Here is a 27,122-nt window from a genome sequence, read left to right as displayed (position 1 = left end):
TCGGATTGCTTTCAAGTGACTTTTTTTTTCTTGAGGTGATAGATTTTTCTATTACATTTTGCTGGATTTCAGTAGAAAAAAAATCCCATTGTGAATACATTTTAAAATGTGAATAAAGACAAAGTATCTTGTAATCCTGCATCTGCGTGCAGCTTGCTACTAAATATTCAATGATAAGAAACTATTCTGCATACAATATACATGTGAGTATTACATAATGATGGAATAAGAACAGTACACATCCATTGTAAATCAAGTGGAAAACTGTATTAGCAAATTAGAGGTCAAAACACAACACTAAATTTTACTCATTTCCTAGATCGGGAACCTAATACTACTGTTTTGGCAATGACCAAGCTAATATTATGCTTCAGAAACAATGTTGTCTGGTTCTGTTTTCCAACACTATTATACTGTTGCTATACTACAATAACAATGTTAACTATCTTTTCGTAATAGAGATGACCTTGTGTGTACTGGCTGCTCAAACATGTTGCACATAGAAGCGAGTTCAGCTGACAACAGTGTCAAATAAAATCTATATTTAACATTGTGTAGAACAAGTGCAGAATATAATTTTATGTTTGGGGCACTGGGTAATACAGTACATTAATACACCATCCACCTACTCTGGGACCTAGGTTCAAATATAGCATTACTATTGATTGAATAAAGGTTTCATCTCTTTCCTGGCCAATAGAGTCGTGTTTAAATAACCTTGGACAGCCTCAACCTAATTCCTAGTGGTGTGCATCTAGAACAAAATTATTTATAATTCAGCATAATTGTCGGTCTCAGGCTATAAAGATGGCTGGTGTGTGACTGGTGTAGTAGAATGTATTCTTCGGAGGTTGAGGTTGTGTGACATAGTCAATTGTGGGCACCCCATTATAGAAAGTCATAGTTTGTGTACAGCGTAGATTCACCAGGATGATGCTAGGGGTGGGAACTATAGTTATGAGGAGATACATGAACTGTTTCACTGGAGCACAGAAGGCGAAGAGGAGATTTAATAGAGGCTTTTAAAATTAGGAAAGGTTTTGATAGGGTGGATTGGGAAAAACTATTTTCTCTGATTGGGAAGTCAGTGACGAAAGGTCATCAATTTAAAATAGTCACCAAGAGAGTCAGGAGAGTACTTACACAGATGGTTGTTTGAGTATGAATGGCTTTGCCCCAGGGAAAGGTTGAGACAAAAACCATTGCACCTTTTAAGGAAAATTGGTTCAATATTAGAAGCAGCGGAAAGCTGTGGAGAGAAAGTGGGGCAGTGGGATTAGTTTTGGATTTCTCCAACAAAGCACTGGCACAGACACAATGGGTTAAATTTCCGCCTTCTATGCTATAAACTTCTATGGTTCTAAACATAGGTGTAGAACCTATTTGCGTGCAAATAATGGGGGAGCAGTTCTGATGTGCCATCAGAGCTGATCTTCCAACAGTCAGGTAATATGCGTTCAGTTTTCTCTATTAGCGGCAGGCCTGAGCCAATTGCAAGTTACTTCTGCTTTCCTCCATGTTACAGCTAAACAATATCTATTCTCACTGTTAAGCTGAGGGCTGCTGTACTGCATTGATTTGATCACCGGCGCACAGTGGCTGCAGTGTGTACTATCCACAGGATGCACTGCAGCAACTCGCCAAGGCTTCTTCGACAGCACCTCCCAAATCCGCGACCTCTTCCACCTAGAAGGACAAGAGCGGCAGGCACATGGGAACAATACCACCTGCACGTTCCCCTCCAAGTCACACACCAACTCCGTTCCTTCATCGTTGCTGGGTCAAAATCCTGGAACTCCCTTCCTAACAGCACTGTGGGAGAACTGTCACCACACGGACTGCAGCGGTTCAAGAAGGCGGCTCACCACCACCTTCTCAAGGGCAATTAGGGATGGGCAATAAATGCCGGCCTCACCAGCGATGCCCACATCCCATGAACGAATAAAAAAAAATGGAGCTTTCATTCGCCACTGTCATAATAGAGTCCCAAAAGTACAGAGGTCCTCAAACTTTCTTATAAAATATGTGTTGAGGTACTACATTTAAACAAATAGTGATGAGCCACCAATACAGGAAGGCTTCTGATATGAAAAATGTAATGGTTGCTGTTCAACTTCTCTTAGGTCTTCACCCATGTACAGCTGTGTAAAGAGAGAGAACATTATCCCCAGTTCCTGACTTTTTCGTATCTGCATAAGTGCCTGCCAGTCCAACATGGCATGAGCAGTTGCAGCTGCCACATGCTGCCTGAAGCCCCAATTGCTTTACACAGAGTCGTCAATGAAGTGAAAAGTCAATCAGTAGCGTGCTGCTGGGCACGTCTGGAGACTACGGACTGTGAGCTAAGGGACTGTACCCAAAACATTAACGCCTCTGTTTTCTCCTCAGAAGCTGCCAGACCTGCTGAGTGTTTTCAGCATTTTCTATTGGCTTTGTTTGATTGCTGCCCTACATTGGTTGGATATGTTGATCATCGAGTCTACTAAGCTTCCTAGGTCTCGCAGATGTTGGGTTCTACAAAATTATTATGTGAATCCAGTGATCGTTTGGAATGTTAAATGGCAAATGAGATTTAAAATGGCTTGAATAGCTATAGCAGGGTAGGACAAAAGTCTAATTTAACCAGGCACTTACTTATAAGGCTCACCATTCCATTGTATTTTGTAACAAATAACTGGAAATTGTATTAGATAATAAGCTACCATTTCTTACTTTCATACAAAACAATAAGTGCAAATCTAATGGAAGTTGGTTGAATTGTTCGCTAACTTGAGAATTGAATGAGCTCTTGTTAGGGTGTTGCTGGAAAGGAATGTGTGCCTTTCTGGAGCAGGTGCTAATGAAATTTTTGTTTTACAAAACCAATGCTTAATGTTGGGTACAAAAGAGTAGTTTGTGTTGTATTTTAACTTAAAATATTTCCTCCTCTGCTCTAAAGCAGCTACTAGGGAGTGCACGAGTGACCCAGGTTAAATCCCTTCTGATTTTCTTGTCTTTCTTTCCCGCCTGCCCTGTGGGATAGCTCCTGGCTTCTAATCAGTGCCCTCTGCGGTGGCATATTTCAAAATTCCAGAGCATTTACTCATAGTTATACAAAATGGTTATAAGCTGCACCATTGTGGTGTCACTCAGCAATCTAATCATCTGCATGTCCCACTGATCCCTGTTGATTACTCTAATAACAGATTTCATTGACCACTGAAGGAAACTTAGTAATCAAAGCAATGTGAGAAACAGATCCTAATATACCTTTGTTAAAATAATAAACTGCCATTGGTATTCCAGGTGACGTTAATGACTTGAAGATCTGCTATGTGTTGAAGGAAGGGAACAATGCGACAAGTGACATATTCCACTTCTCAGTTGAAGACAGTGGTAAGTGATTCTGTCTGCTCTGTGTAAAACCAGACTGTGCAACAGTACTGTTCTTTCTACAGTATGTTCAGCTACCAGATGTTCCTACTTTAACTACAGAAAGTGTTTTCTGGAGGAAGTCAAGGTGCTATTTCTCATGGTACTGTGTGCTCAAATTTCCAATGGTGTTTTCAGGCCAAAAGTGCCAGAGCATTTACTCAAAATGCATTATCTTAGGACGTATATTCTCAGTGGATTTTTAAAAATATTTGCTTCCTAATATTTGTATTCTATCTTGGTAAAAGGGTAGAAGAGCTTTATATCTTCTTTCTGTTTCTTACAAAATTGATTTTCTTTTCATTCTTGGAGAAATAGTAGAAGGACAACATCTGACCAAGGAAGGTGGCTGTTGAAATATACTTTTTTAACTTTTCCTGTGCCACTTGCAGTTACATAAGGCAATACTCTCTCTCTTTATCCAAGTAAAATGTTCATAACTTCAATTCCCCACATTTTGGTTTTGGGAGACATCCATTAGCATTGTAATTTCTTCTGTGCTGTTCCCACACAATAGGGCTGTATGGCCTACTCCTGCTCCTGTTTCTTATGTTAGAAAGTCCTTTTTTCCTTCTTGAAGGAGAATCATTCTTATGCAAGCATATTTTGAGTTTTGATAGAATGCTATTGTGTTTTGTTGGCATCTTTATTGTTGCTGATCCGCAAAAAAAGTTTGCTTTTGAAAATATGATTACGTACACCTGTTTGCTAACACTGGGTCATGTTACACTTTGAAATTTGATATAGTTAATTCATAGCAATAATTTGTCATCATCTTTCAAATGCGTTTGTAGTTTTAATCTGTTCCTGGGAAAATCACATTCATGGGAGAGAAATTGAACATAGTCTCGCTCGTTCTTATGGGCGATAAATCACCATTTGGGGGAAGAATTTTGGGTTGAGATCTTCCGTTCCCGATCTCCCCCGGTAGTGCACTGGCTGCCAATTTGGAAGCTGGCGACTCCTAAGTGTGCAGGGCGCCCAGCAAAAACAGGCATTAGGCCCATACAAAAATATTGTTGGACACTTCCGGCCTACGTCCACCTGCCTCCACTTTGCCTCCCGCCCCAGGATCTACCTCCGGGCCGGCTTGGCATTAGAGCAGCACAAAATTGGTCAGGCCCCAACTAGCGAGCTGCATCGGAATGCCTGATCAGCATACGCAGCTGGCTGGCTCCATGCAAATGAAGCCTCAGGCCAAATTTCACTCCGGCCTCAGGACAAGGACTTTGGGCGCACTTTAGGATCGCACCATCCATTTCATGCCAGAAACCGGACAAGTTGAACTTTTCTCCCCACCTTTTTGACAGAATTTCAGACAAGTCTGAAACAGTCTGAAATGTTATTGAAATGAATTAATTCTATGAAAATTATAAGTAGCATTCAGGATACACATTTCACAAGACAAATCACTTGTCACAATTCATTTTTTTTTACATAGAATCATTTTTTTCTCTCTACGATTTAATAGTGCTTCTTGTAAACAGACCTTTTCCCTTACCATCTGGAATCTGTACCTCAACATCAAAATACAATGACCATCAATTAATCAATCAATGAAATAAATCAAATTAGATCAAAAGACACCATCTGGTCTTTAATTAAACATGCAGCAAGCAAATCCACACATTTCTGACATTGCCAAAAATAATTCTAAATATGCAACATTAAAACTATTGCGATTCTGTTATCTTTTGGTAAGTTTAATTTGTTTAAGTGAACACCACAATAAACTGGGAAGAATTTGGATGAAAAAGTGAAACTATTAGGTTCAAAAGCATACACCTCTTCGAAACCTTGCCATTGATTCTACTCTCAGCTTCTTTTAAAATATATATTGATCATTTAATTCTTCCACATGACACAAGCATGTAAAACTCTTCACTGGATATAAATATTTTTTCAGAAGTAACACTGCAGTCTTCAGATTTTCGGGTTGTAATTGCTGAGAATGCTTTCTCTGCAGTTGTTTCAGAATAATACCTTCCCAAAGAGGGAAACCCAGAGCTGTATGGAACAGGAGCTCAGGGGGGAAGGTAGCTCTCGTTTTACAATTCTTTTTCATTTTCTGCATGGAATTGGGGTCGTAACTATTATCTGGACATAGCTTACAATATAGATTGCGGTTTAATGTATCCCAAATTCAGTTCATTTAAATTTTCTGATGGTATCATTAAAGAGCATAACCTTCATGTAAAAGGTGTTTGACAAACCTTTTTTCTTTGTGGGACAGTGAAAAATCCAGAAGAATTATACATAATTTTTCTTATGATATCACTTTCAAGTGGCATGATGATGTATAGCGATACTGTTTATCACATCGTACTGTAGGTTTGAGAAGAGAAAGAAAGTTGGCAAATGCTTGTTCATGAAGACATCAGCCCCTTTAATGTGCACTACAATTCTGTCCATTACTGTAAGTCAGTTCAGCTGAATTTGACTCTTTCACAGGTAGCTTGGAAGATGAAATGAATTTATTCTGTCTTGTGTTATATCATATCTTTAGAAAAGTTATTGTACTAAAGGTGTGCTTTATTTAAAAGCACTGGCATATTTGATTTTTTTAAATGATTTTTTTGGCATTTATGATTTTGCATTGCAAATGAATTATTGTGAGAGTGTTATACAGTGAAAATAACTTTCTTTCAATAGGCATGGTGATGTTTGCTGTCCTTGTAATAACCATCTCACAGTATGTTGCCCGGTTACGATCGATTTTCTGATATATCGGAATAATTCATAAATGTTCCTAAAATTCATTAACAATTTTTGTAAAGAACTAGAGATTGTAGCATACAAGGCGGGATTTTTTTTAACCAAAGGCATATGCCGTGTGTAGAACGTGGCAGAGAGATGGATGATTCAATAATAGGAACCTCTGTTTGGAGTAATGACTAAATTACTCTGTCTGCCTTCCTTCCACACCTGTAATTATACATGAGAAGAATCCAAAAACGGCTAACCCTCGATGCTTGCCATTTATTATTTTTTGTCTGGCGAGACCTTAAAGCTTTAGGTGCAGGTAAGCGATTGCTGAATGTCAGGAGTTCAGACTAATTTGTTCCCATGTTCCCGGTGGGAGGTCAGTAACCGTACTACTGAGTGTTACAGGACTTTATTACTCCTTTATAGCTCAGGATAAGATAATATCGTGTAATTGAAGATCACTGAATAAAATTAATTTTGTTACATTTATAATTTTGCTTTTCTTATAGTGATCTCCAATATTTTAAGCTGCTCCTGATTCAGAAATGTAGTTGATGTTTTGACCCTTTTAGGCAGGTGAACCTCCATAAAGTTAATCTTCAATGAAACCTTCAAAGCCCTTAAATAAAAATAAATTAAAGGCAGCAATAATCCACTGTACTTCTACTAGCTAAATTCATAATGACTGTGAAGTCAGGTCAGGGAATGCTAGCATTCACGTTCATCTGAAATTCCTCTCTACTATTTTAGTGGAGACATTAACCTGTTTTCAAGTAAATAGTTTAATGCATTTGCTGAAATAGCGGAGGGAAACATTTCAGGCAAATATGTAAAGTGTGTATGCTCCTGTATCCTATGCCATTATTTTAAGCCTAATATCTATTGGAATTTATCCTGTAATGCTTTCTGAGCTACTCAACTGAAGCACATTTTGGAAGTGTTCAAGACTTTCCCCGACGACACTGCTCTCTGCCCCCCAAAATATTAAATTAAAATCTTCATTCTTATCTTCAAACCCTTCCATGGTCTCGCCCCGTCTTACCATTGCAATTTTCTCCAGCCATATGTCACCTCTTGTATCCTTCAGTCCTCCAACTCTGGCTTTCCCACAGCATGGCGACAGAACCGTCAGTCACCTCAGACCTACTGTCTGGAACTCCTTCCCTAAACTCCACCACCTCTCTACTTTTCTCTTCACCTTTAAAAGCCTTTTTAAAACCCAGATTTTCTCTCTTAATTCTGGTATCATGGCTTGGCATAATTTTCTTTTTTCCCCCCTCTAAGGCGCCTTGGGGGTTTTCGACAGTAAGGGTGTTATATGACTGCAGGCTGTTTTTGAGGAGTACTTTTTGCTAGGATACATAGCACCGTTGTGTCTATTACATGTGTAAAGATCAGTTAAGTATATTTAAGTACATCTTTTCAGTTCCATATGAAGAACACAATTGTTTTCATGTAGCCCCTTTTATGTATTTAAAAATAAGATTGTTTTTGTTTTTCCTACAGCTTCATTGCTGCCCCATGCTGCCATTCTGCAGCTGGGTGATTAGGAAGGCCCAGATAAAAGATAATTCTACAGTCACTATTAATAAATGGGGGATGGGTCCATGACCATTAAGCAGGCCATGTATTGTGGACCTGGACTGCCTCTGTTTCTTCCTCTCCCAGGTGGATCACTCTGCAGTTGTAAAGTATTTGATTTATTGGCTTGGCTGAGAAATGGTGATAGTTTTGAATTTAAGCCTGGGTGTTTTCCACCAATGCCAAAGCCGCCATTGCAGGGTGTGATGTCAGGTTGGAAACTTAATGCCAAGCCGCAGTGGTGGAGTTAAGAGAGGTCACGGAAAATTTGATTGAAAAGATGGGTTTTAAGAAGATTCTTAAAGGTGAAAAGAAGAAGGTCAGAGGCAGGGAAATTTTTTGGAGCTGCTCTCCTGCTTTCGATGTTCAGGCTGCAGTGGAACTGTGGTAATCATCAGAAATCAAACTCGGGATCCTGGGCTACCCATGAGCAGTACATTGGAAATCTGGTGATAAAAACAAAAACTTTCAAACGTTTTCCTTCTGCTTACCCAGTCTTTCTCACCGCCACCCCCCCCCCCACCCCATTCTCTCTGTTTCCTCGTTCTCTTCTATTTATATAACTTTCGTTTTATTTTTCCATAAGTAATATAAGGTTTCCTACCTATTTAAACCTTTTCTGCCCTATTGTTTTGTAATTTAAAACATTGCACTTACCTGGGTCCAGCTCCCACTGTCCATTGCCCTTTGAATGACTAAGTGCCAGTTACAAAGGCTGTTTTATCAGTCACACATGTGTAAAAGATTGACCTGTTTGTCAGACCTGTCAACTCATTTGCTGGGAGAGTCACTTGTTTTGGTTTGTAAATAGTTGTCACCTATTTTGATGTATTTCACTCAAAAACAAACACAGCTCCATGTGTACAAATGAGTTAACTATCTGTCTCACTCTTGTTGATCCTAAATCTCACTCCTAACATCTTAGAAGTTCACAGACTTAATGGTCACTTCAACACTTGTCAAAACAGGAAGGCTGCTGCTAAATGAGTCAACTCATCAGCAGCGCCAGAACCCAGAAAAGTTCAATTTTCCAACACTGACATGCTTCAGCTTGATGTGGGCAAGAATTTACCTTGAATTCTTTCTTACAATAAATTGCTGCCCTCATTTCAGGCCACAGTTAGGTGTACACAATGTATACTACTAACCTGTACACTCTTAATCCCCTGAGGGTGCAAATCCGTGTGTTTACAATGCTAGCACATTTGCTACCCCAAGGGATCATGCCGGGAAATCGCTGTCTCTCCTTGATGACCTCCTCACTGCTGGTCCTGGCTGCAGCTCATACTTGACACTGCTGTTTTTCTCTGGGAACGGAATCTATGCTGTGGACTGCAAATAGGGATTCTTGAGCTTGCGATAGATCTGGAATTACCAGCTGCTGTACAAAGTGTGCTGTTGGAGTGGAGAAGCAGTGTTGGGTAAAAGCTACATCCGAGACCAGCAGTGAGAAGGTCAAGTGGGGAGGGAAGAGTGCTGTGAACTGGAGAGATGGAGCAAATATTATTCCTATGTTTCTAAATGTGTGATTTGTGGGGGGTGGGGAGAGGTGTGGGCGGGAGGTTGTTATGACAAAAATGACACATTTCTCTCAAGATTTAGCTTAGCATTGGTTCCTTTAGTCCTGCCAAAATACATATAAGGTTAAAAAAACCTCAATTGCAGAAACCATATCCCAGCTTAATTTGATACAAATATTGTAATAATAATTGGTCAGTTTGTCAGAGACAGATATCGGGGGGGGGAAGGGCCCAGCACTCAGTTCAAATACAAACATTTTTTGGGGATTTGTTGACAGGTTTTGATTGGCCCCCTCCCCGTGACTTACCTGAGTGCCACCTGACATTCTGCTTCCGTTTGCCGGCCAGCTGCTGCTTCTTGTTAAAATCTCCTGGGCCTTTGCTGCTGGGGTTAGGGGGTTTGGCGTTTGCTTCGACCCCCCCACCCATCTTTGCCCAGTTGCGAGTTAAAATTAGGGCTATGGAAACCAAAAATATTGAGAGAAAACCCCAAGAAACATACCGGGAGTTAGAGGGGAAAACATGTCTGTGAATTGGAGGGGAGAGTGCCTTTGTAAACTGGAGGAGCAGGGTTGGAGTGGGGGAGTGCCTCCATGAATTGGGTTCTGAAGCATGTCTATATGAGTTGGGAACGTTGGAAGATGAGAGTGTTTCAATGAAGTGGGTGGTATTCGAGAGAGTCTCTGGATTGGAGGAGGGGGAAAGTGGCTCTGGATTGAAGATAATTAGAGAGGGTAGAGTGCCTCTATTGTCTTTAGAGAGTGTTGGAGAGGGAAGAATGCCTCTGTCATTTGGAAGGGTGGAGGAAGAGAGTGCCTCTGTGATCTCAGGAGAGTTGGAGGAGGAAAGTGCCTCTGTCGTCAGGGGGAAGGGATTAGAGGGATAATGTGTCTGTAAAATGTGAGGGGGTAGGAGGGGAGAATGCTTCTGGACTGGAGGGTTTGGAGGTGATAGTGCCATAGCGGGTTAAAGGGGAGAGTGCCTTGTGATTTGAAGAGGGAGAATGTCTCTGAATTGGGGAGGGATTGGATGAGGCAGAGTGCCTCTGTGAAATAGATTTTTCCTATAATTTTCTGGATTAAAAGTTGATTGTGAAGTTTAAAAAAAAGTGTTTAAAATTAACGATTTCACATTTTTAATGAGGAAAAATGTTCCGATTTTCCAAAGAGAATCTTTCTGCTAGTCTTCCCCATCTCCAGCCAGAAATGCATGTCAGTGAGCCTGGGGGGGAGGGGAGGGAGACATGTGGAAGGAGTGTGTAGAATTCCACATTTGCTATCTATGGCTCAGTTCTGATGTGTTTATTTTTGTGTCTTATGTCATTAAATTTATATGTAAGTCAACTGTCTACAGTTTCATGCTAAATGCAAAGGTTGTCTTGGTCATTGAGTCATTGAAACCACAGTTGGGCGACATAATCAAGGCCGTGGGTTAACATAATAGTTTTAGATATAGAGAAGAAGGCCCCGGTATTTACAGGGAGACGAGGAGAGAGCAGGAAGCGGGGATGGTGGTCATAGCAGCCAGGAAACCTGGGATTGTGGGTTTCCTGGTGGCCCTGCCTAATTTAACGGCAGGACCTCATTTAAATTTTTTGTCTCTGTTTCCTGGCTGGCAGCCAGCCAGGTTGAGAAGCTGTCGGGCAGGCAGGCCTGTGGCACCAGGCCGCAGTCGCGGAGCGGAGAGGAGTGAGGGAGGGAGAGATCGTGGACTGTGAGGGACATCGGGGGTGGGGGGGAGGGGTGGGAGGAAGAAGCCATTGCGGGTTATGTAGGACATCTGGGAATGGGGGGCGGAGAAGATCGTGGGCCCTGAGTAGATCAGGGTGGGGGGGGGGGTTCGGCGAAAGCAGGTTAGCTCGTGGGGCCGGGGGGGGAAGCACTCCTGGCCCTCAAGCAGTGCTGTGAAGGCATTTACCTGATGGATCCGGCCTTTCTCGCCTCCCTTCAGCTGCCGGATTTCCCGAGCCCTGGGAAACTGGGCCTGCAGCAGTTAAACCTGAAAGTCTGTAAAAATCTGAGGCCGTTGCCTCTTTAAAATATTTAAGTGACGGACCCACCTCTGGAGAGCAGGTTAGTCGCCCGTCTCCCAACGCCTCCATTGAAACGAAACCAGAGGCGGGTTTGCGTGGGGTTTGGGTCAGGTTTCCAATTTTTGAAATTTTAACCCCGCCCCTCTACCACCTGTCCGGGGTGGGGGGGGTTAAAAATCCCCCCCGCCCCTGAAATGTCTACAAGAAATCCTATGGCATGTTTCAGATAAATGTGTTAATTAAAATGGTTCCTTAGACATAGAAACTATGTAGTGTTCTATGTATAAGACATACCCTGCAGGCATAAATTTTGGACTTGCTTCAAAATATTTGGCAGCTTTCCGAGGAAGCACTAAGCTAGAAAGCTGTCGAGAGCACAAAGTGTAGTCTAATCTAATCTTTGGTGGCATTTAGCTGAATACATTGAACTGAGACAACTGAACTGAGATCTAATGAAGGCCACTAAACAGGTGGGATTTCTATTCTCAAACATTGGCATTTGGATTATGACGAATGTTATTACCTTTTTGGTTTTGTTCTGTTTTTCCACTGGGCTTGAAAAATATCTTGCTAATGCTGTTTAAATAAATGTTTTTAAATAGTGTTTGCGTTCGTACAGGTACTTGGTATTTCAAGATGCATCAGTTCTCTCAGAACTTCATGCAGGAAATAATGGGCTCGATTTTAAAAGTAAAAAATGGGTGGGTTGGGGGCTGGGGGGGTATTGAAAATTGCCACTGTTTCAGACCTGCCTCCAACCCACCCATTTCTGGGTGGGACGAGGGGCGGGCGGCCAACACGCTCCCAGGAGGTGGGTCAGGCCTTTAATCCTTTCGAGGAGGCGTCAGGCCTCTATTTTTAACAATTCCCCATTTCAAACCCGGGGGGCCAGGATTCCTGGGCCTTCTGGTTTACGTCTCGTGAAATGAGGCAAGAAGGCCCAAGACTGCAGGTAGGTGCCTAGAAAGGCACGGCTTGTGGGCCCGGAGGAGCAGGAGTGCTTCCCCCCCAGGCCCAACAAGCCTACCTGCACCGACCACCCCCCCCCGCCCCCCCCACATCGCGGACCCCCGATCGCAGACCACTGACCTCGATCCTCCCCCTCCGACCTCCAACCCTGATCCTCCACCTCCAACCAGACCCTGATCCTCCGACCCCAATCCCAACCCTCTCCCTCAACGATCGCGGACCCCTGCGATGACCCCCGATCTCGCGCCCCCCCCGTGACTGTCCCCTGATCCCATCCCCCATGACTCGCGACACCCTTGCCCACCTATGCCCACCCGTGCCCTGTGCCTAGTCATGCCCCCCCCCCAATGCAAACAAAGACTTACCTGCAGACGTTCTCTCCCTGGCTGACCTGCTGTCCAACTGAGACCAGCCTGTCAATCAGTCGGTCAGTCAGATGGGAAACCGACAAAAAAAAATAAAAGACACCCTTACGTCATCATCATAAGGACGTCCGGGAAACATGCCCTAATTGGTTTCCCGACCTCAAATTGACTTCCCTGGCTCCATTTGAAAATTGAGCCCAATGTGTTGAATTTTCACCTTGGAGCAATGGTGCAAGCACGCTTTACGAAAGCATTTGACTCTGATACTGGAGCAAATCGAGATTTTGTTCCAGGCCCAATTCTCCTGTAATTTTCACCTCTTACAGCAACAACACTAGAGTGAGCAAGAGGAAGGTGGGGGGTGGCGGGGGTTCTTCCTGTTAGACAATATGATTCTCAATTATCCATCTAAAATTATAATCGAGTGTTTATTGTAAATTCCTGCAGAGGTCATTTTAACAGAAAGTAAAGTCTACAAAACATTTTTAAAAGTTCAGTCAGTGGATTTTCTTTTACAAAGACAGAAAAAACTGGAGTCCTGAAAAGTGGATATGCACCCAAAACTGTTCACTCCACAGATGTAAATTGACCTGCTGTGTGTTTTCAGCATTTTCTGTTTTCGTTTCAGATTTCCAGCATTTGCAGTGTTTTATTAGTGGCTTTCTTTCTCTTCACTGATAGGATGGAGCCCCAAGTATAAAAAATATAATTTATTTTGGTTCGTTTTTTAATTTGAAAGAAACACAGATCTTTCTGCACCTTTTTTTTTGGAAATAATTTCCTTACACTAAGTTCCCACCTCTGTTGTCAGCAGCTCTACTCATCTGAGGGAGCAGGCGGGCAGTTTGCTCTCAGGCCTCCACTAGACTACCAATGTTCAACCATCCGCCAAAAATATACATCTGAGTGGATCCTTTTGCACTCTGACTTTCTCTCATTCCCGCTGTAGAAGCACCTTGCCTACATCATCATGTGGGAATGGTGGGCATGATTCAGCATTGTACCCCTCTGTGCTGCAAGGCGTTAGCATGTTAACTGCTTGCACAAAGGAGTTGACTCCCAGAAAGATTAGGTTTGGGATGAAAAGCTCAGCTATAAACTATGGTAAACACATGATAAGAGTCAATTGGAAGAGTACTGTTCAGGGTAAAGTAATATCCTGTGGCATTCGGGCCCTTAGTATTCTCTGAAGGTTCAATTCCAGCTCCTGAGGTTGCCATTGTTTTGCACTCCTGTTTTAAATTCTAAATTAAAATGACAAAACAGATCTTTTAATAGCACAATGCAGAAATGTAAACCAGCAATTGATTATAAGGTATTGGAACTAAAGACCAGAATTTAACTCCAGACAGGGGCCAATGTGGATGGCAAACCATCTGGCCTTCTGCAGTGTGAGGCCTGGGAAATTTTAACCGATTTTAATCAAGGCCTCATTTGCATGCTTGCTGTCAGTCTCCCGCCCAAGCCCGGCTGTAGCAGTGGGTGGGAGCGGGATTTCGGCAGCAGGGTTCAAATCAGGCCGTAGAGTCAATTTTGTAACGTAATCACTTGTCTGGTAGTATTAACATGTAAAAAGTGCATGATAAAGTCTGTCAAACACACTAATGAAAAGATAATTAAATAATTATAATGTGTGGAGTTCCTGTAATTGGTCTGGTGTCAAATACTTCTTAAATGAAGTTGTATTACCATATTATACAGAAGAGTGCACCTACCAATAATGATATAAAATATGCAGCTCCAGCATTTTATGTAAAGGAACAAAAGATTTTCAATTCTTACTTGTATTGGCTTTTTACCTTCATGTTACGCAAAGCGAAATAACCCAAAAATTCAGGAATATCGTAAGCAAAAGTGTTATGATTTTACTTAGCCTCCTGCCACTTCTTTTTGTTCACCTGAGAGATGCTGTTGCTGTGCAGTATATAGGGTATGATTTGTCGATAACAGTGATGATTACAGTGTTCATGCTGCATGGTGCATACAGGACCTGCCAAAACCAGGTGCTCTTTTGGAAAAAGACTCAAGAGGTGAAATTGATCTTGGGCATTCGGGCTGTATTTAACATGGAGACTTAGACAGCGAAAGCTGGAATTTTCTTAATCCTGCCCTCACAGGATTGGGGCAGGACTTCAGTCCGTTGTTTCGAGACCCCTGTCGTGACTCAGACCCATTTTTCAGGGCGTGCTCCCAGCGGAATCCCTGTCCCCAGGAGCCCACCTCTACTAACAAGTGAAATCCTGACGGTGCTGTAGCGAGAAGCCACTAAAGGGGCAGAAAAGCCCTGAAGACCTGAGCAAATTGTTTTTACTAAAGACCTCAGCCAACACTGAAGCCTTCAGCATGTTAATGATCAGGCCAAAATGGATGGAGAGCAAGGCCGCCCCCTCCTCCATCAAGGGATTTCGGGACCTTTCTGCTGCTACCTGGCAGTCCCATGGAGTGTTTTTCAGAAAAAGCAAGCAAGTGCCTAATTTTTTTAAAGAATTAACAAAAATATGCTATTCTGCTTTTGCTGCATCTGGTTGGACGTATTTCTGGAGTTTTCATCATCTAATGTCCCACTCCTCCAACCGCCCCGCCCAGTCTTTTCCCATCTTCCATAGTTTTATAACTAACAAACAAAAGAGTTCAAAGAGAATGAAAAAAACACATTTTTTTTAAATGGCCCTATGACCTTCCACCAAGCAGTGTCCAGGAGATTAATCTTTGATTCCTGGGGGGGTTGGCAACCCTAGTGCTAACTGATATTGGCACATTGACAGACTGTGGCATGGTATGGAAGGTCTCGGGTTCCATTGGTGATATTTTTTTGAATGCCATTCTGGGAGACAGCTAGCAGTCATGACATGGGGAATGGAAAATTTTGTCTAGTCTGCTCACTGTACTTGCACCATTTGGTGGATGTTTACATAGTACATTGATGGAACCAGAGAGCAAATTGCTACTCTTTTGACAAGGTGTGGCACTGAGAAATAATGTGAGGGGGAGGGGAAAGGAAGAGTGATGTGCGTGTATATAGTCTGTTATTTTGTACTGGAAACCACCTTATTGGAATGCTTCATTAACAGTTCCAAAACAATGTGCGACTGTTTGTTAACACTTTAGTTTGTTAGCACTGAAATTAGTAAGTTAAATGTTGTAATAATCAGTGCCAGGAATAGGAACATTCACAGTCCTCATTCTCCTGGACATGACAGGAGAACCTTGAAATTTTAATGTGCTCTGTTTGCAGATGAATTATGAAAAGCATGTTAATAATTCACAATGTATGTAAAGTTTTAAGATTTGGTATTCTGGAAGGAATCAATACATAATGCTGTGCACAGGGAAGAGAGCATACTCCCACACTGAAGAACGGCTTATAGGAAACTAGATTGTATTTGTAGTAAAATTTGGTGGTTTGATTAATTCAGAACTATTAATGGCTCAGTATGGTTGAAAGATTTGATCAGGGAAATCTAGTTTGAAATAAATTCCTTAGGCAAGGAACATCTTGGGTCTGACGTGGTTTATGTTTGAGGGGGAAAATAGACCCCCAAAGTATTTATGGTTACAGACAATGTGCGTGGTTTACGGAGCTCTGTAAATTGGGGTAAGCTTTTGGGACCTTAAAGAGGATGTCTTCAGAGCCGGATTAAGAATTCTTGGGGCCTCGATCCATTAAAACACAAATACGTGGTAAAATGCATGAAGAAATAGGCGCTTAGAATGTTTATAGTAATAATACAGTTGTATGCAGTTTTCCTGCGTCATGGTGAATTTTACAGGGGGCTTCTGGTGGGGCCCCTGGGCACCGGAGTTAATCCACCCCTGGATGTCCTTCTATCATTTATACTAATTACTAATAATTATTTTGGAGGATGATGTTGTATTGTAATATGAATAAAAGTACTTTCTTCTACAATGAAATTATCTTCATGAAATGTCTCTAGAAATTAGAATATGTTTTGCCTTCTTTTTTCGTTTGTAAAAACTCTCAAAAAGCAGCATTCTCCTGAGTCTGCAAATACCTTTCTCAATTGGTAATGGTTTGGATAAAAGTCGTATGGCCTGACTGTGCTAATCCTACACCTATGTAATTGGCTTCAATAGGAGAGGGGGAAGGTAAATGTTAAAGCCTGGGGCCTCTTAGCTTCATGAGGCTATCCTCGACTTTTTAAACTCTTATTAGCATAGCGTTGATTGAAATTAATAGGCCTTTCTGATCAATGGAAAGGGAGTGGTGTTCCTTAATGTGATTGCATGTGAATGAAAATCTGTGACCTGCAGGTTTATCCTAGTTTGATACTGATCTATTTGTGGTGCTGTTACCTATGTAATCCAAATTAAAACAGTCAGTGTTGCATAAACCCCCTTTACAGAGTAGAGATGGAGGGTGTTTGCATTTATTGAATATTACTTCATTTCAATTCTTAGCCCGTTTGCAAAAGTTCTGCTCATCAGTTCAAGAAATATGATGCATTTTTACACTTCCCTACAGAGGCTTTCAGCAAAGTTTCTGCAAATGAGGTTTACATTGCAAGAAGTTAAATGCTTTTGCAGAAAAAGCTTCTAATCCAAGAGTTTACTGAAAAAGAACATTAATGAGTATTGCAGGTAGCAGATCTGGAGGATTTCAAGCCTCTTGGTGAACTTGTTTTACTGAATTCTCCAATTTTGCTGTTGCTAAGTTAAACATAAATAGACAAGAGGGCATATTTTCAATTTGCTGCCTGGGCGAAAAACTGAGGTAGATCAGCCGTTCTTTATAGAAACCGCCCAATTTTAATTTCCATTAAAGTGAATAGAAATGAAAATCCGGGGGTTTCAATCTTATTATTATTATTGCAGGAAACTTACCATAAAGCCAGGTCATTGTGATCGGTACAAATGTGAGAGAGAGGTACATCCTAACTCCAGTGGCAGTAGCAACACTCTAGTTGGCCTCTGTGTCCCCAAGCTAGGGAGGGTCAAAATCAGACAGGGTCCTCCTCCTGATTGCTATCTGGTGATCCCTGCTGGAATTTGTAGGTATGTGCTTGGGTGAGGACACAATTGGGCTGGCTGTTTAATAGCCTACAGACATTCAATATTTTAGGCTCACGAGAAGAATGGCCACAGTGGGTGAGTTACCAAGGATCTGCCACAGATCCCACGATGACTATCCATCTTCAAGAGAAAGGGGGGTAGGGGAGCAAAGGAACAAATTCTAACCCAGCTTCAAATCCAAAAGTTTAATTGTGGTTCCTTTTTTAAAAATGTGTTTCTGTTATATAGCCCCAGGCAGCAAAAATTGGTTATATGGCATTTTCATCAGCACGTACCCAAACTGGGAGTCCTGAGGCTGGCCTGAAATTGGACCTCTGGCCTCAGTTACATAATTTGGGTGAGCTGCCGGTGCCTGTCGCGCCTCCACAGGCAACTCACCCATTTCGAATAGATGAATGTCAAGTCGTTTGCCTTGACAGCAGAGGCCCTAAGCTAAGTCTGGAGCAGGGGTGGGGGAATGACACCGGGGGAGCAGACGATCGCGAGTACTGTAGCGTCTGGGAGGCATTCCTGCTCCTCCTGTCTCCCCAGCAATGTTTCTTTAAAATTAAAAAATAAAATGGCCTTTTGTTGGCGGCCACTGTTTAGCAGCTGCTGAAGAATCCTGAGCCGAGCAAGCCTAGCGCCTGCTCTGCTCGTCGCAATCCAGTTTCTGCAAGGGGGCCTAAAACAGGCGTTAGGCCCGTTACATATGTACGGAGAGGCTAACATCTGTTTTAGGTGGCCGCCAGATAAGCCTGAATAATGGCCTGACCCAAAATCGGGATGGCCGTCTTTCAGCCGGCCTTGGGTCGGCTGAAAGACGGCCATCCCGATTTTGGGTCAGGCCAAGATCGCCGAATTTGGCCCACTTGTCCTTGTTTTACTTCTGTAAAATGGGTGCAACTCGGTCCAATTTCTACCTTCCTAAATCTTACAAGTGCGTATGGTGCCAGTGGCAATTAAAAAAAAACTTCATCAACAACAACAACTTGCATTTATATAGCGCCTTTAACATAATAAAATATCCCAAGGCGCTTCACAGGAGCGATTTTCAAACAAAATTTGACACCAAGCCACATGAGGAGATATTAGGCCAGGTGACCAAAAGCTTGGTCAAAGAGATAGGTTTTAAGGAGCATCTTCAAAGAGGAGAGAGAGGTAGGGAGGCGGAGAGATTTAAGGAGGGAATTCCAGAGCTTAGGGCCTAGAGAGCTGAATGCACGGCCGCCAGTGATGGAGCGAATAAAATCAGGGATGCGCAAGAGACAAGAATTGGAGGAGCGCAGCGATCTCGGAGGGTTGTAAGTCTTAAGGAGGTTACAGAGAAAGGGAGAGGCGAGGCCATGGAGGATTTGAAAACAAGGATAAGAATTTTAAAATCGTTACAAGAGTTATAATATTTATGGTAATATTTGAGTATTTCTGGTTCGCTAAAAGGTACACAACTCAAATTTTAGTTTCTTTTGGGAATTGATTAAAAGTTGACTTGTGGCTCTGGCAGGCATGGATAAATTGTAAGTAATCTTTAACTACATTTTACACTCTCGTTAGCTGACCTTGAACACTGATAAGTTTTCTATACAACGTAGAATATGTTCTGAAGCCAAGAAAATCAGATTTAGGTTAGAGAAATAGTTTCTAGAATATTCTCTACAGATTTTTTTTGCCTCCCACCCATTGTTTTTTTTTTCCTTTTTAGAAACTTCACAGAACTGGTTAAAAATAAGCACCTGAATTCTGAATCCCATCTTCATTTGTTAAGAATATATTTAATCAGCTTTTGAAGCTTGTTTTTGTTGAGTCTTCCTAGCAAAGCATTCTTGACATACCTGAACAGGTTGAGTGAGTGGCTGCAGACAGCTAACATATTCTCTCTTCAGCCCTCTGTTTTGATTGGGAAGTCCTTTAATCTGGTCCTTTCATTTGCAGTCCATGCTCACAGTCAGAGTCCAAACAGTTTGTTTCCATTCCACAAGAATGAGTTAGGAAAAAGATTGTTAATGTTATTGACCATTGACCTATTCCTCAGGGTCGATTTTAACTCCCCAGCCTTGGTTTCCGCCAGGCAGTTAAAATGGAATGGGATACTTCTTTTCCCGCTCCTTTTCTGCCCCAATCTGGCCAACTGCAATTTTAACTTGCAGGTGGAAAGGACACCCACCCCCGCCGGCTGTGTCCTCTTTAAATATGCAAATCGGTCCCTATGATAAAATCTGCTATTTTAACCTGAGGCCTTAGCGGAGGAGCAGTGATAACTTCCCTGCCAGGCCAAACATGCCAGGAACAGGATCCATGGCCAGTAGAATCTCAAGGTAAGTTTTAAAAAAAATATTATTTTGTTTCCTTGTGGGCCACAAGGAACAGGAGTGCTCCTCCAGGCCCCACAAGGAAACTGTGGGCCTCTCCTGTCCTGGGTTCTCCCTCCCCTACCACGATTCCGTTACCATGTGCCGGGGGCCATTCACCTGGGTCCTGGTGGCGGCCTCCTGCTTCCCAATTTTAACGTGCGGGCAGCCACTGTTTGCTGACATCACGGCCGTTTTAGTTGGGAAGTCGGCACACGGCATGTTAATGAGGCCTGGCCGTTAAAATCAGCCGAGCCTGCCTGCTACTACTCCCGGACAGGCTGGCTGCCGGTACCGGCCACTCACTTTTCCATCGAGCCCCTTATTTCCTCTATTTAATTTGAGAGCCAAAATCTTTTACATAATTGGTCGTGGCAACAGTCACTTTTTATCTATCCTTGACACCTGCAAGTAAATCTTTGCATACGCTGTGAAACAATGGTGCTGATTGGTTGTTTAAAACTGATGGATTTGTATGTACTTTGGGGTTTTTGGATTGAACTAAAGACTATAAATGTAGAAATGTAACAAATGAGAGAATCATTAAAAATATTGATTAGTATTCAAAATGAAAATATTCTACATACAGCTTCTGCACTTGTGCTCAAATGTGCTGGTAAGATGAAATGTCATGACTTATAATATTAGTTCAGTTACCAATCTAGATTGCCAGCACACTTTTTCTAGAAAAAATAACACTTTCTAGAAGATTAATGTAACAGAATAATTAATGTCTTTGAGTTTTGCAAACAATTTTACAACACCAAGTTATAGTCCAGCAATTTTATTTTAAATTCACAAGCTTTTGGAGGCTTCCTCCTTCGTCAGGTGAACGATGTGACAAAAGACCTTGTAATAGAGGAGGTGAGTAGATTGAAATCTCTCTTCACTGAGAAATAGATCCCTGCTAAATATGGTAAATCTGATGTTCATAGAGGCTGTTTGTACCAAGGCACCAAGTAAGGAAAAGCAAAAATATTATTGGGCGTTTGGGTAAATATCCATTCCGTCCATAATCACCTTACGTTGAAGGTTTATACCACATTTATTTTAAGGGCCCATTTAACCATTTGATTACAAGGTACTGTACTGTAGCTTGTAATATGCAAGCGTTCCTGAACTAAATGGACTCTATCGTAATATTACAGATTTAAAGGGGGTGATTTTAAACCCCAAGAATGGCGGTGGAAGTTGAAAACAGTTGTTTTTTGGGTCGCAACCTCAAAATTTACGGATTTTGCATTCCCAGTGGGAAGCCTGTACTTTTACGCGCCGATGTTAAACCCGGAAATAAAGCCGGGTTGTGGTCGCGACCCAAAAAACAACTTTTTCAACACCCACCCGCCCCCAACCCACCCGTTCTTGGGGTTTAAAATCACCCCCAAAGAGTCAGTTGAGAAAGTATCGTATAACTAACCAATGGCTAAGATCTATTGTCAATTACAGTTTACTTATTGCCAATTTTCTCTGCCACTTTCCTGAAAGCACTGATTTATTTTTCTGATAATGGTTCTATGGGTGCAGTAAGTCACCCAGGTGGCCATTATTCACCCTTCTGCTGACCTAGCTGAGACCGATCAGAAATCATATGATATATTTTACTGCATAAGGTGCAATTAATGTTACTTAAATATAATGATCCACCCAGCCACACCCTTAACACACCTCAACCTTTAACAGAAAAACCATTTAAAGAGACACTTCTCTCTAATACAATTTTTCAATGGCTCCCAATTGTAGAGAGAACCTGTAATAAGGCAGAATTAGCCACAGTGATGGTTTTTTTGCTGCCCAGATCTTGTTCCCTGGAAGGTATGTGACACAGACTTTGTAAATTGCAAAAATTTCTAGACTCCTTGATATAACTGTAATGAACTATTTGCAGCAGGTAACTTTTTTTAGAATCCATTTGAAGAAATAAAGATATAGATAGAAAAGATAATTGATTCTGATGCAAATTAAAAAAGGAGAACAAAGAATGATGCAGAGCAGTAAAAGAAGAGAGAGGGAGTAAAATGATGGAACACTGCCTCCATACTAAAAGGTAATACTTTTAAGATAACAGACTTAGACAAAACAATTTATTTTCCTTGGAGTAAATTAAATGCTGGGTAGTTTTGCAGCATTTGGTGTTTGGTGAAGCTGGTATATAACAGGCTTTATAGTCGGCATGCACAGATCAGTTTAGTAGCTTGTGAAGTGCTACACTAACACTGTGGGAAGGTGTTTGAGCATCGATGTCTAGAAGTTACTAACAGCAGGGCGCCAGAGTGACAGATGTTTGTCTTTCCTGTTACTCCTTTGAACCTCAATGGTGCAAGATACGATCCTGAAAGGAGTAATAACCTAAAGATCATGGAACTGTAAAGCTAACTACTGTGCTGTGTATATACCACCCACATGGGTGCCACAAGGTAACAGAAGGGTAGAAATTAGCTCCAGCTGACTGCAGAAGGCCAGTCTGTGCTTTTTCAAAAAAATAAACTGAAAGTGAGAGATGATTTAAGTATTTGACTTAAGACAAATGGCCTAGCACTGACTCATACATAGTGATACCTCACACACCATTTAATACCACATTTGGTAAATCAGCTATTTTGGTATCATAATGAGATATTATTATTGCCCATATTTAACTCCTACAATGTTTCTTGTAACTTTCAAGTAGTATCTCTGATCACTGCAAATATTGATGTGGTGATATTCCTCTAAGAGACTGTTTTGCTATGACTTTATATGAGTGCAATGTTTTTCAGATTTTACCATCCATGTGGTGTGGATTCAAGGGTGGTGGTGATGGGTGCGGATAAGGTCGAATGCGTTAGAAGTTGAGAAAATGTGTCTCTCAAAAAAAAAAGTGAGGAGCAGTTGAGACCATAAATACTACCGGTTAGCTTATGTGTGCGTACATTACTATGCGAAATTCAATGAACGAAACTCTGTCCTCTGAGTAGGACCTTTAAGGCCTATGAATAAAGCTACAACTCCAGTCCCCAAGCCTAAGTTTGCTAAGTGAATCTGAGTTTTCAGGTACTTCTCTTAATTCTTTCATTCCTTTTTGTAACGAATGCAGCCGTCATTATCTTTTAATCCCCGTGTCGAGCACTGTTCCTTAATTGTGTAGGCAAAGAAACCTGCTCCTGGTCCTCTGTCACTGCCATCTGCTAATCCACATGAGAGTGACATGGTAGGCTATCCTATTTTTAATTAGAATCACCTTGCAGCTATTTCCTCCGCCCTCTCCCCCCCCCCCCCCCCCCCACTCCCCCCTTGCGCTAGCCATGTATCTGAACTCACAATGTAAGGGACTCACTGGATAGAACCTGTCTCCTACCTATGCCATAGCATAGTGCACTGTTACATCAATATACACTGCACTACCTCGACTGCCATTATTATTAATACTACTTCGTTAAATGTTCTGATATGGCCAACATGAAAATAGACCTGGGCCATTTCTGAATTTTGTTGTTGTTTTTAACCTATTCAATTTAAGACCATAAAGTTTAATACAGAGACCCTCTCATTGCCACGACCTACTCACTATCACGGCTATTTTATAAATAAATTGGACATGACTTTAAGTGGGCTTCACTGTAATCTGCAAGGGCAGAAACTCTCAATGCGACAACAGTTATTCTTAGTTAAATTATGAAGCGCATTGTTCTTGGACTAATTTATGAGCAGCCTTAACTTAAAATAAATGGACTACATGCAACCTGGAAATTATATATTGAAAAACATGAGCCCCCTACTCTGACATCAGCCTGTGTTGATGTTTCAGTTAAAGCAACATCAGTATATCACCAGCGAACTGTTTCCAGTGAGGAGGTTGAAAATGTAAATTGTGATGGTTTGACATACCAAATTTGGGTAATGCCATTAATTTTAGGTTTCATTGTCACTTCTTCCCTCCAAGCTTACTTTAAACAATAGTTTGAAATGAACTGAGAAAAAAAATTGGCAACTTAAAAACATGGACTAAAAAGGAAAACTAAGACAAAAAATATATTACCTAAAATATTGCACTGGATATCATGATTTTCAAATTAGGAGCCAGTGGCTATTGTTTGTAAAGTGACTTTGTTTCATCAAATTATTGAGCTGTATTTTCCTTGGTTGTCTAATGTTAGTGAAAAGTCAATGTGAATGCAAAATAGGTTTCTCTGCTTTTTCCCTGATATTAGCAAATGGAGGAAAATATTCCTACAGACAGTGAACTGACTAGGAAGCATGTGTGGTTGCAGAAACATTAATGTCACCTCAGTAATATAGAAAAAAGGTTCTCTGTAATTGACAAGTGACTTTGTTTTGATCACATACATGACTTTCTTGTAAAGTTTACTAAATTAGTCTTGTGGTTCTACAAAGTATTTCTAATAATACATAGTCCTTATCGAGGAAAGTAATATTACTGCTAGCACAAAAAAAAAATTAAAAGATAGAGTGTACCCTAAGTTGAAATGACTTAAAAAGCTGCAGTTACTGATCGTAACAGCTCTGTCTAGTAAATCTTATTGAGTTTCAGCATTCACTAGCACAGAAAATATTCATGTGTATCAAGGCAAGTATAATACAAGTAACATAAATTGAATTTAACCTTTGAGATATGTCAGGAGATTAGAAAGGAAGATCTTGCATTTATATAACATGGAAACATTTTGAGATTTTTACGCATTTGACCTGGAAGGGATTTTGTTTTTTGTTAAGATGTTGCTATGGAGTTAGATTCAGTTCACAAACAGTTAATTCCCAGGGGCTAAAAGCTTGGTCGAAGAGGTGGGTCTTAAAGGATGAGAGGGAGATGGAGAGGTGCATTGCAGAGCCTAAAATTGTGTACCAATTTAAATATGTACAACATATCATGTAAAAAACAGATTTGACCAAACAGTTCTAGAAAAAGCAAATTCAAAGGAAGTTGACTCGATCAACCAGAGTTCAAAAATGTAAATGTACATCATTTTTCTCCCAGTCCGACTTCCCCGTGTCATTGTTTGTGTCCCATCTCTCAGCCGTTTTAAAAAAAGTATCTGTGAGTAACACTAAGAGAGATTGAGAACTACTACATTTTCCTTTAATATTTTAATTTCCAGGTTGGTGTGGGCCTTTTTTGTCTTTCGTTACCTACAGTCAAAGATAATAAACCTAATGCTGAGGCTCAGTAATTTGGCATGTCGTGGTATCAATTATAGAAATATAAAAATACAGTAAATGATATTCAGACAGCAGATGACAGCCTCGCAGAGAAAAGGGTGTGTTGAAATGACACGTAAAACTCATAAGGTCATACAGTATTTTATTGCTGTTTATACTGGATTAGAAATAGAAGCCAACCAGCTGACGGTATCTTATCAGATCCTAATACAGAACAAATTAAATTTAGCGTGCAGTCCAAAAAATCTTTTAGTTTGAGCCATGCTAACTTTGGTCCACAGGCAAAGTGTGACGCATACCCATCATTACTCATCTCGGTACTCATGTTTTTAAAAAAAAAAATCTTTTAGTGTAATCAGTTCTGAAATGCCCAGTTTCATCGGCAACTGGAGTCATCAGGGAAAAGCAGAGTAACTGACAAATCAAGCTTTTCTCTGCTGTCCCTGCATCCCGCACTGTCAACGGCAAAGGGCTGAGGGAAAGGAAATGTGCTGGTGAAGTTCCAAGGTAGTGGCTGTAAAGCAGCTGTTGGAGGAATGAGCTTCCCTCTCTCATTACTTTGTTAAACTTATAAATCAGTTGCAGACTTTGTTAAACATTGTTGTTGCTAGGTTTGTTTAGTATATATTGGTTCCAGAATTGTGCAGGAAAAATCACCCTTAAGCTTATATACTTTAATTTTATGTCACATGCTTGTCATAGGACACTCTTAATTCCTCACTCGTAATTCCTCACTTCAAATTGTTCCTTCCAATAACATTAACAGTGACAGAATAGTTACAAACAATATTTCATCCTATAAAATAATCATCTCATCACAGTGTCAATCATCAGTGATGGATAGCCAGTCTCACAGAGCCTGAGCATTCTTATGTAGGCATCATGTATACTCAATATATACCAGTCAATTTTCTCATAACTTGTAAGAATATAGCATTCGGTGAAGCCAGATGCATTATGAGTTAACACCTTGGACTCTGTTATTCTTGCTATGAATAGATCCTGTTTTATGGGAAATAGGCAGACTGCTGAAATAGCACATTGATCACGAACACAATTGTTAGTAGATGGTATTAAAATCTCGAAAGCCTAGAAATGATAATGTGTTACTAGGCATAAGTCTTTGTAGTTGTTATGAACAATGATTTGGAAAATTGTTAGGTTTGTATGAAATTTGCTTTTTTTGATTTGGCACTAGAAACTAGAGGACACAATTCTAAAAGGGGTACAGGAACAGAGACATCTGGGGCTATATATGCACAAATTGTTGAAAGTGGCAGGGCAGTTTGAGAAAGTGATTCAAAAAGCATACCGGGTCCTGGGCTTTATAAATAGAGGTAAAGAGTACAAAAGCAAGGAAGTCATGATGAACCTTTATAAAACACTGGTTTGACCACATCTGGAGTATTGTGTCCAATTCTGGGCACCACACTTTAGGAAAGATGTGAAGGCCTTAGAGAGGGTGCAGAAAAGATTTACTAGAATGATTCCAGGGATGAGGGACTTTAGTTACGTGGATAGACCGGAGAAGCTGGGGTTATTCTCCTTAGAACAGAGATAGTTGCGAGGAGATTTGATAGAAGTATTTAAAATCATGAAGGGTCTAGACAGAGTAGACAGAGAGAAACTGTTCCAATTGGTGGAAGGGTCAAGAACCAGAGGACATAGATTTAAGGTGTTTGGCGAAAGAACCAAAGGTGACATGAGGAAAAACCTTTTTACGCAGCGAGTGGTTAGGATCTGGAATGCACTGCTGGGGGTGGGGGGTGGATGGTGGAGGCAGATTCAATCGTGGCTTTCAAAAGGGAACTGGATAAGTACTTGAAAGGAAAAAAAATTTCAGGGCTACGAGGATAGGGCGGGGGAGTGGGACTAGTTGGATTGCTCTTGCAAAGAGGTGGCATGGACTTGATGGGCCAAATGGCCTCCTTCCGTGCTGTAACCTTTCTATGAATTTATGATTCTAAGTAGGCCCATGAATTAGTTTAATTAGCTGAGAGTTTGTGCTGGGTGATGTACCCACAAA

At 41.2% G+C, this 27,122-nt stretch overlaps 1 protein-coding gene across 1 annotated transcript in view; it reads left to right on the top strand.

Annotated features, from left to right (window-relative positions):
* Window positions 1-27,122, top strand: part of LOC137322818 (FRAS1-related extracellular matrix protein 2-like) — a 237,164-nt gene that overhangs the window by 5,237 nt on the left and 204,805 nt on the right. Inside the window, exon 2 of the mRNA XM_067985900.1 lies at window positions 3,286-3,375. Within this exon, the coding sequence (XP_067842001.1) occupies window positions 3,286-3,375 (90 nt within the window). The remainder of the gene's footprint in view (window positions 1-3,285; window positions 3,376-27,122) is intronic.

The sequence above is a fragment of the Heptranchias perlo genome, chromosome 6 (genome assembly GCF_035084215.1).
Source record: "Heptranchias perlo isolate sHepPer1 chromosome 6, sHepPer1.hap1, whole genome shotgun sequence".
Classification (NCBI taxonomy): domain Eukaryota; kingdom Metazoa; phylum Chordata; class Chondrichthyes; order Hexanchiformes; family Hexanchidae; genus Heptranchias; species Heptranchias perlo.
The sequence above is the reverse complement of the archived record's forward strand: the minus strand, read 5'-3'. Positions and strand labels throughout refer to the sequence as shown.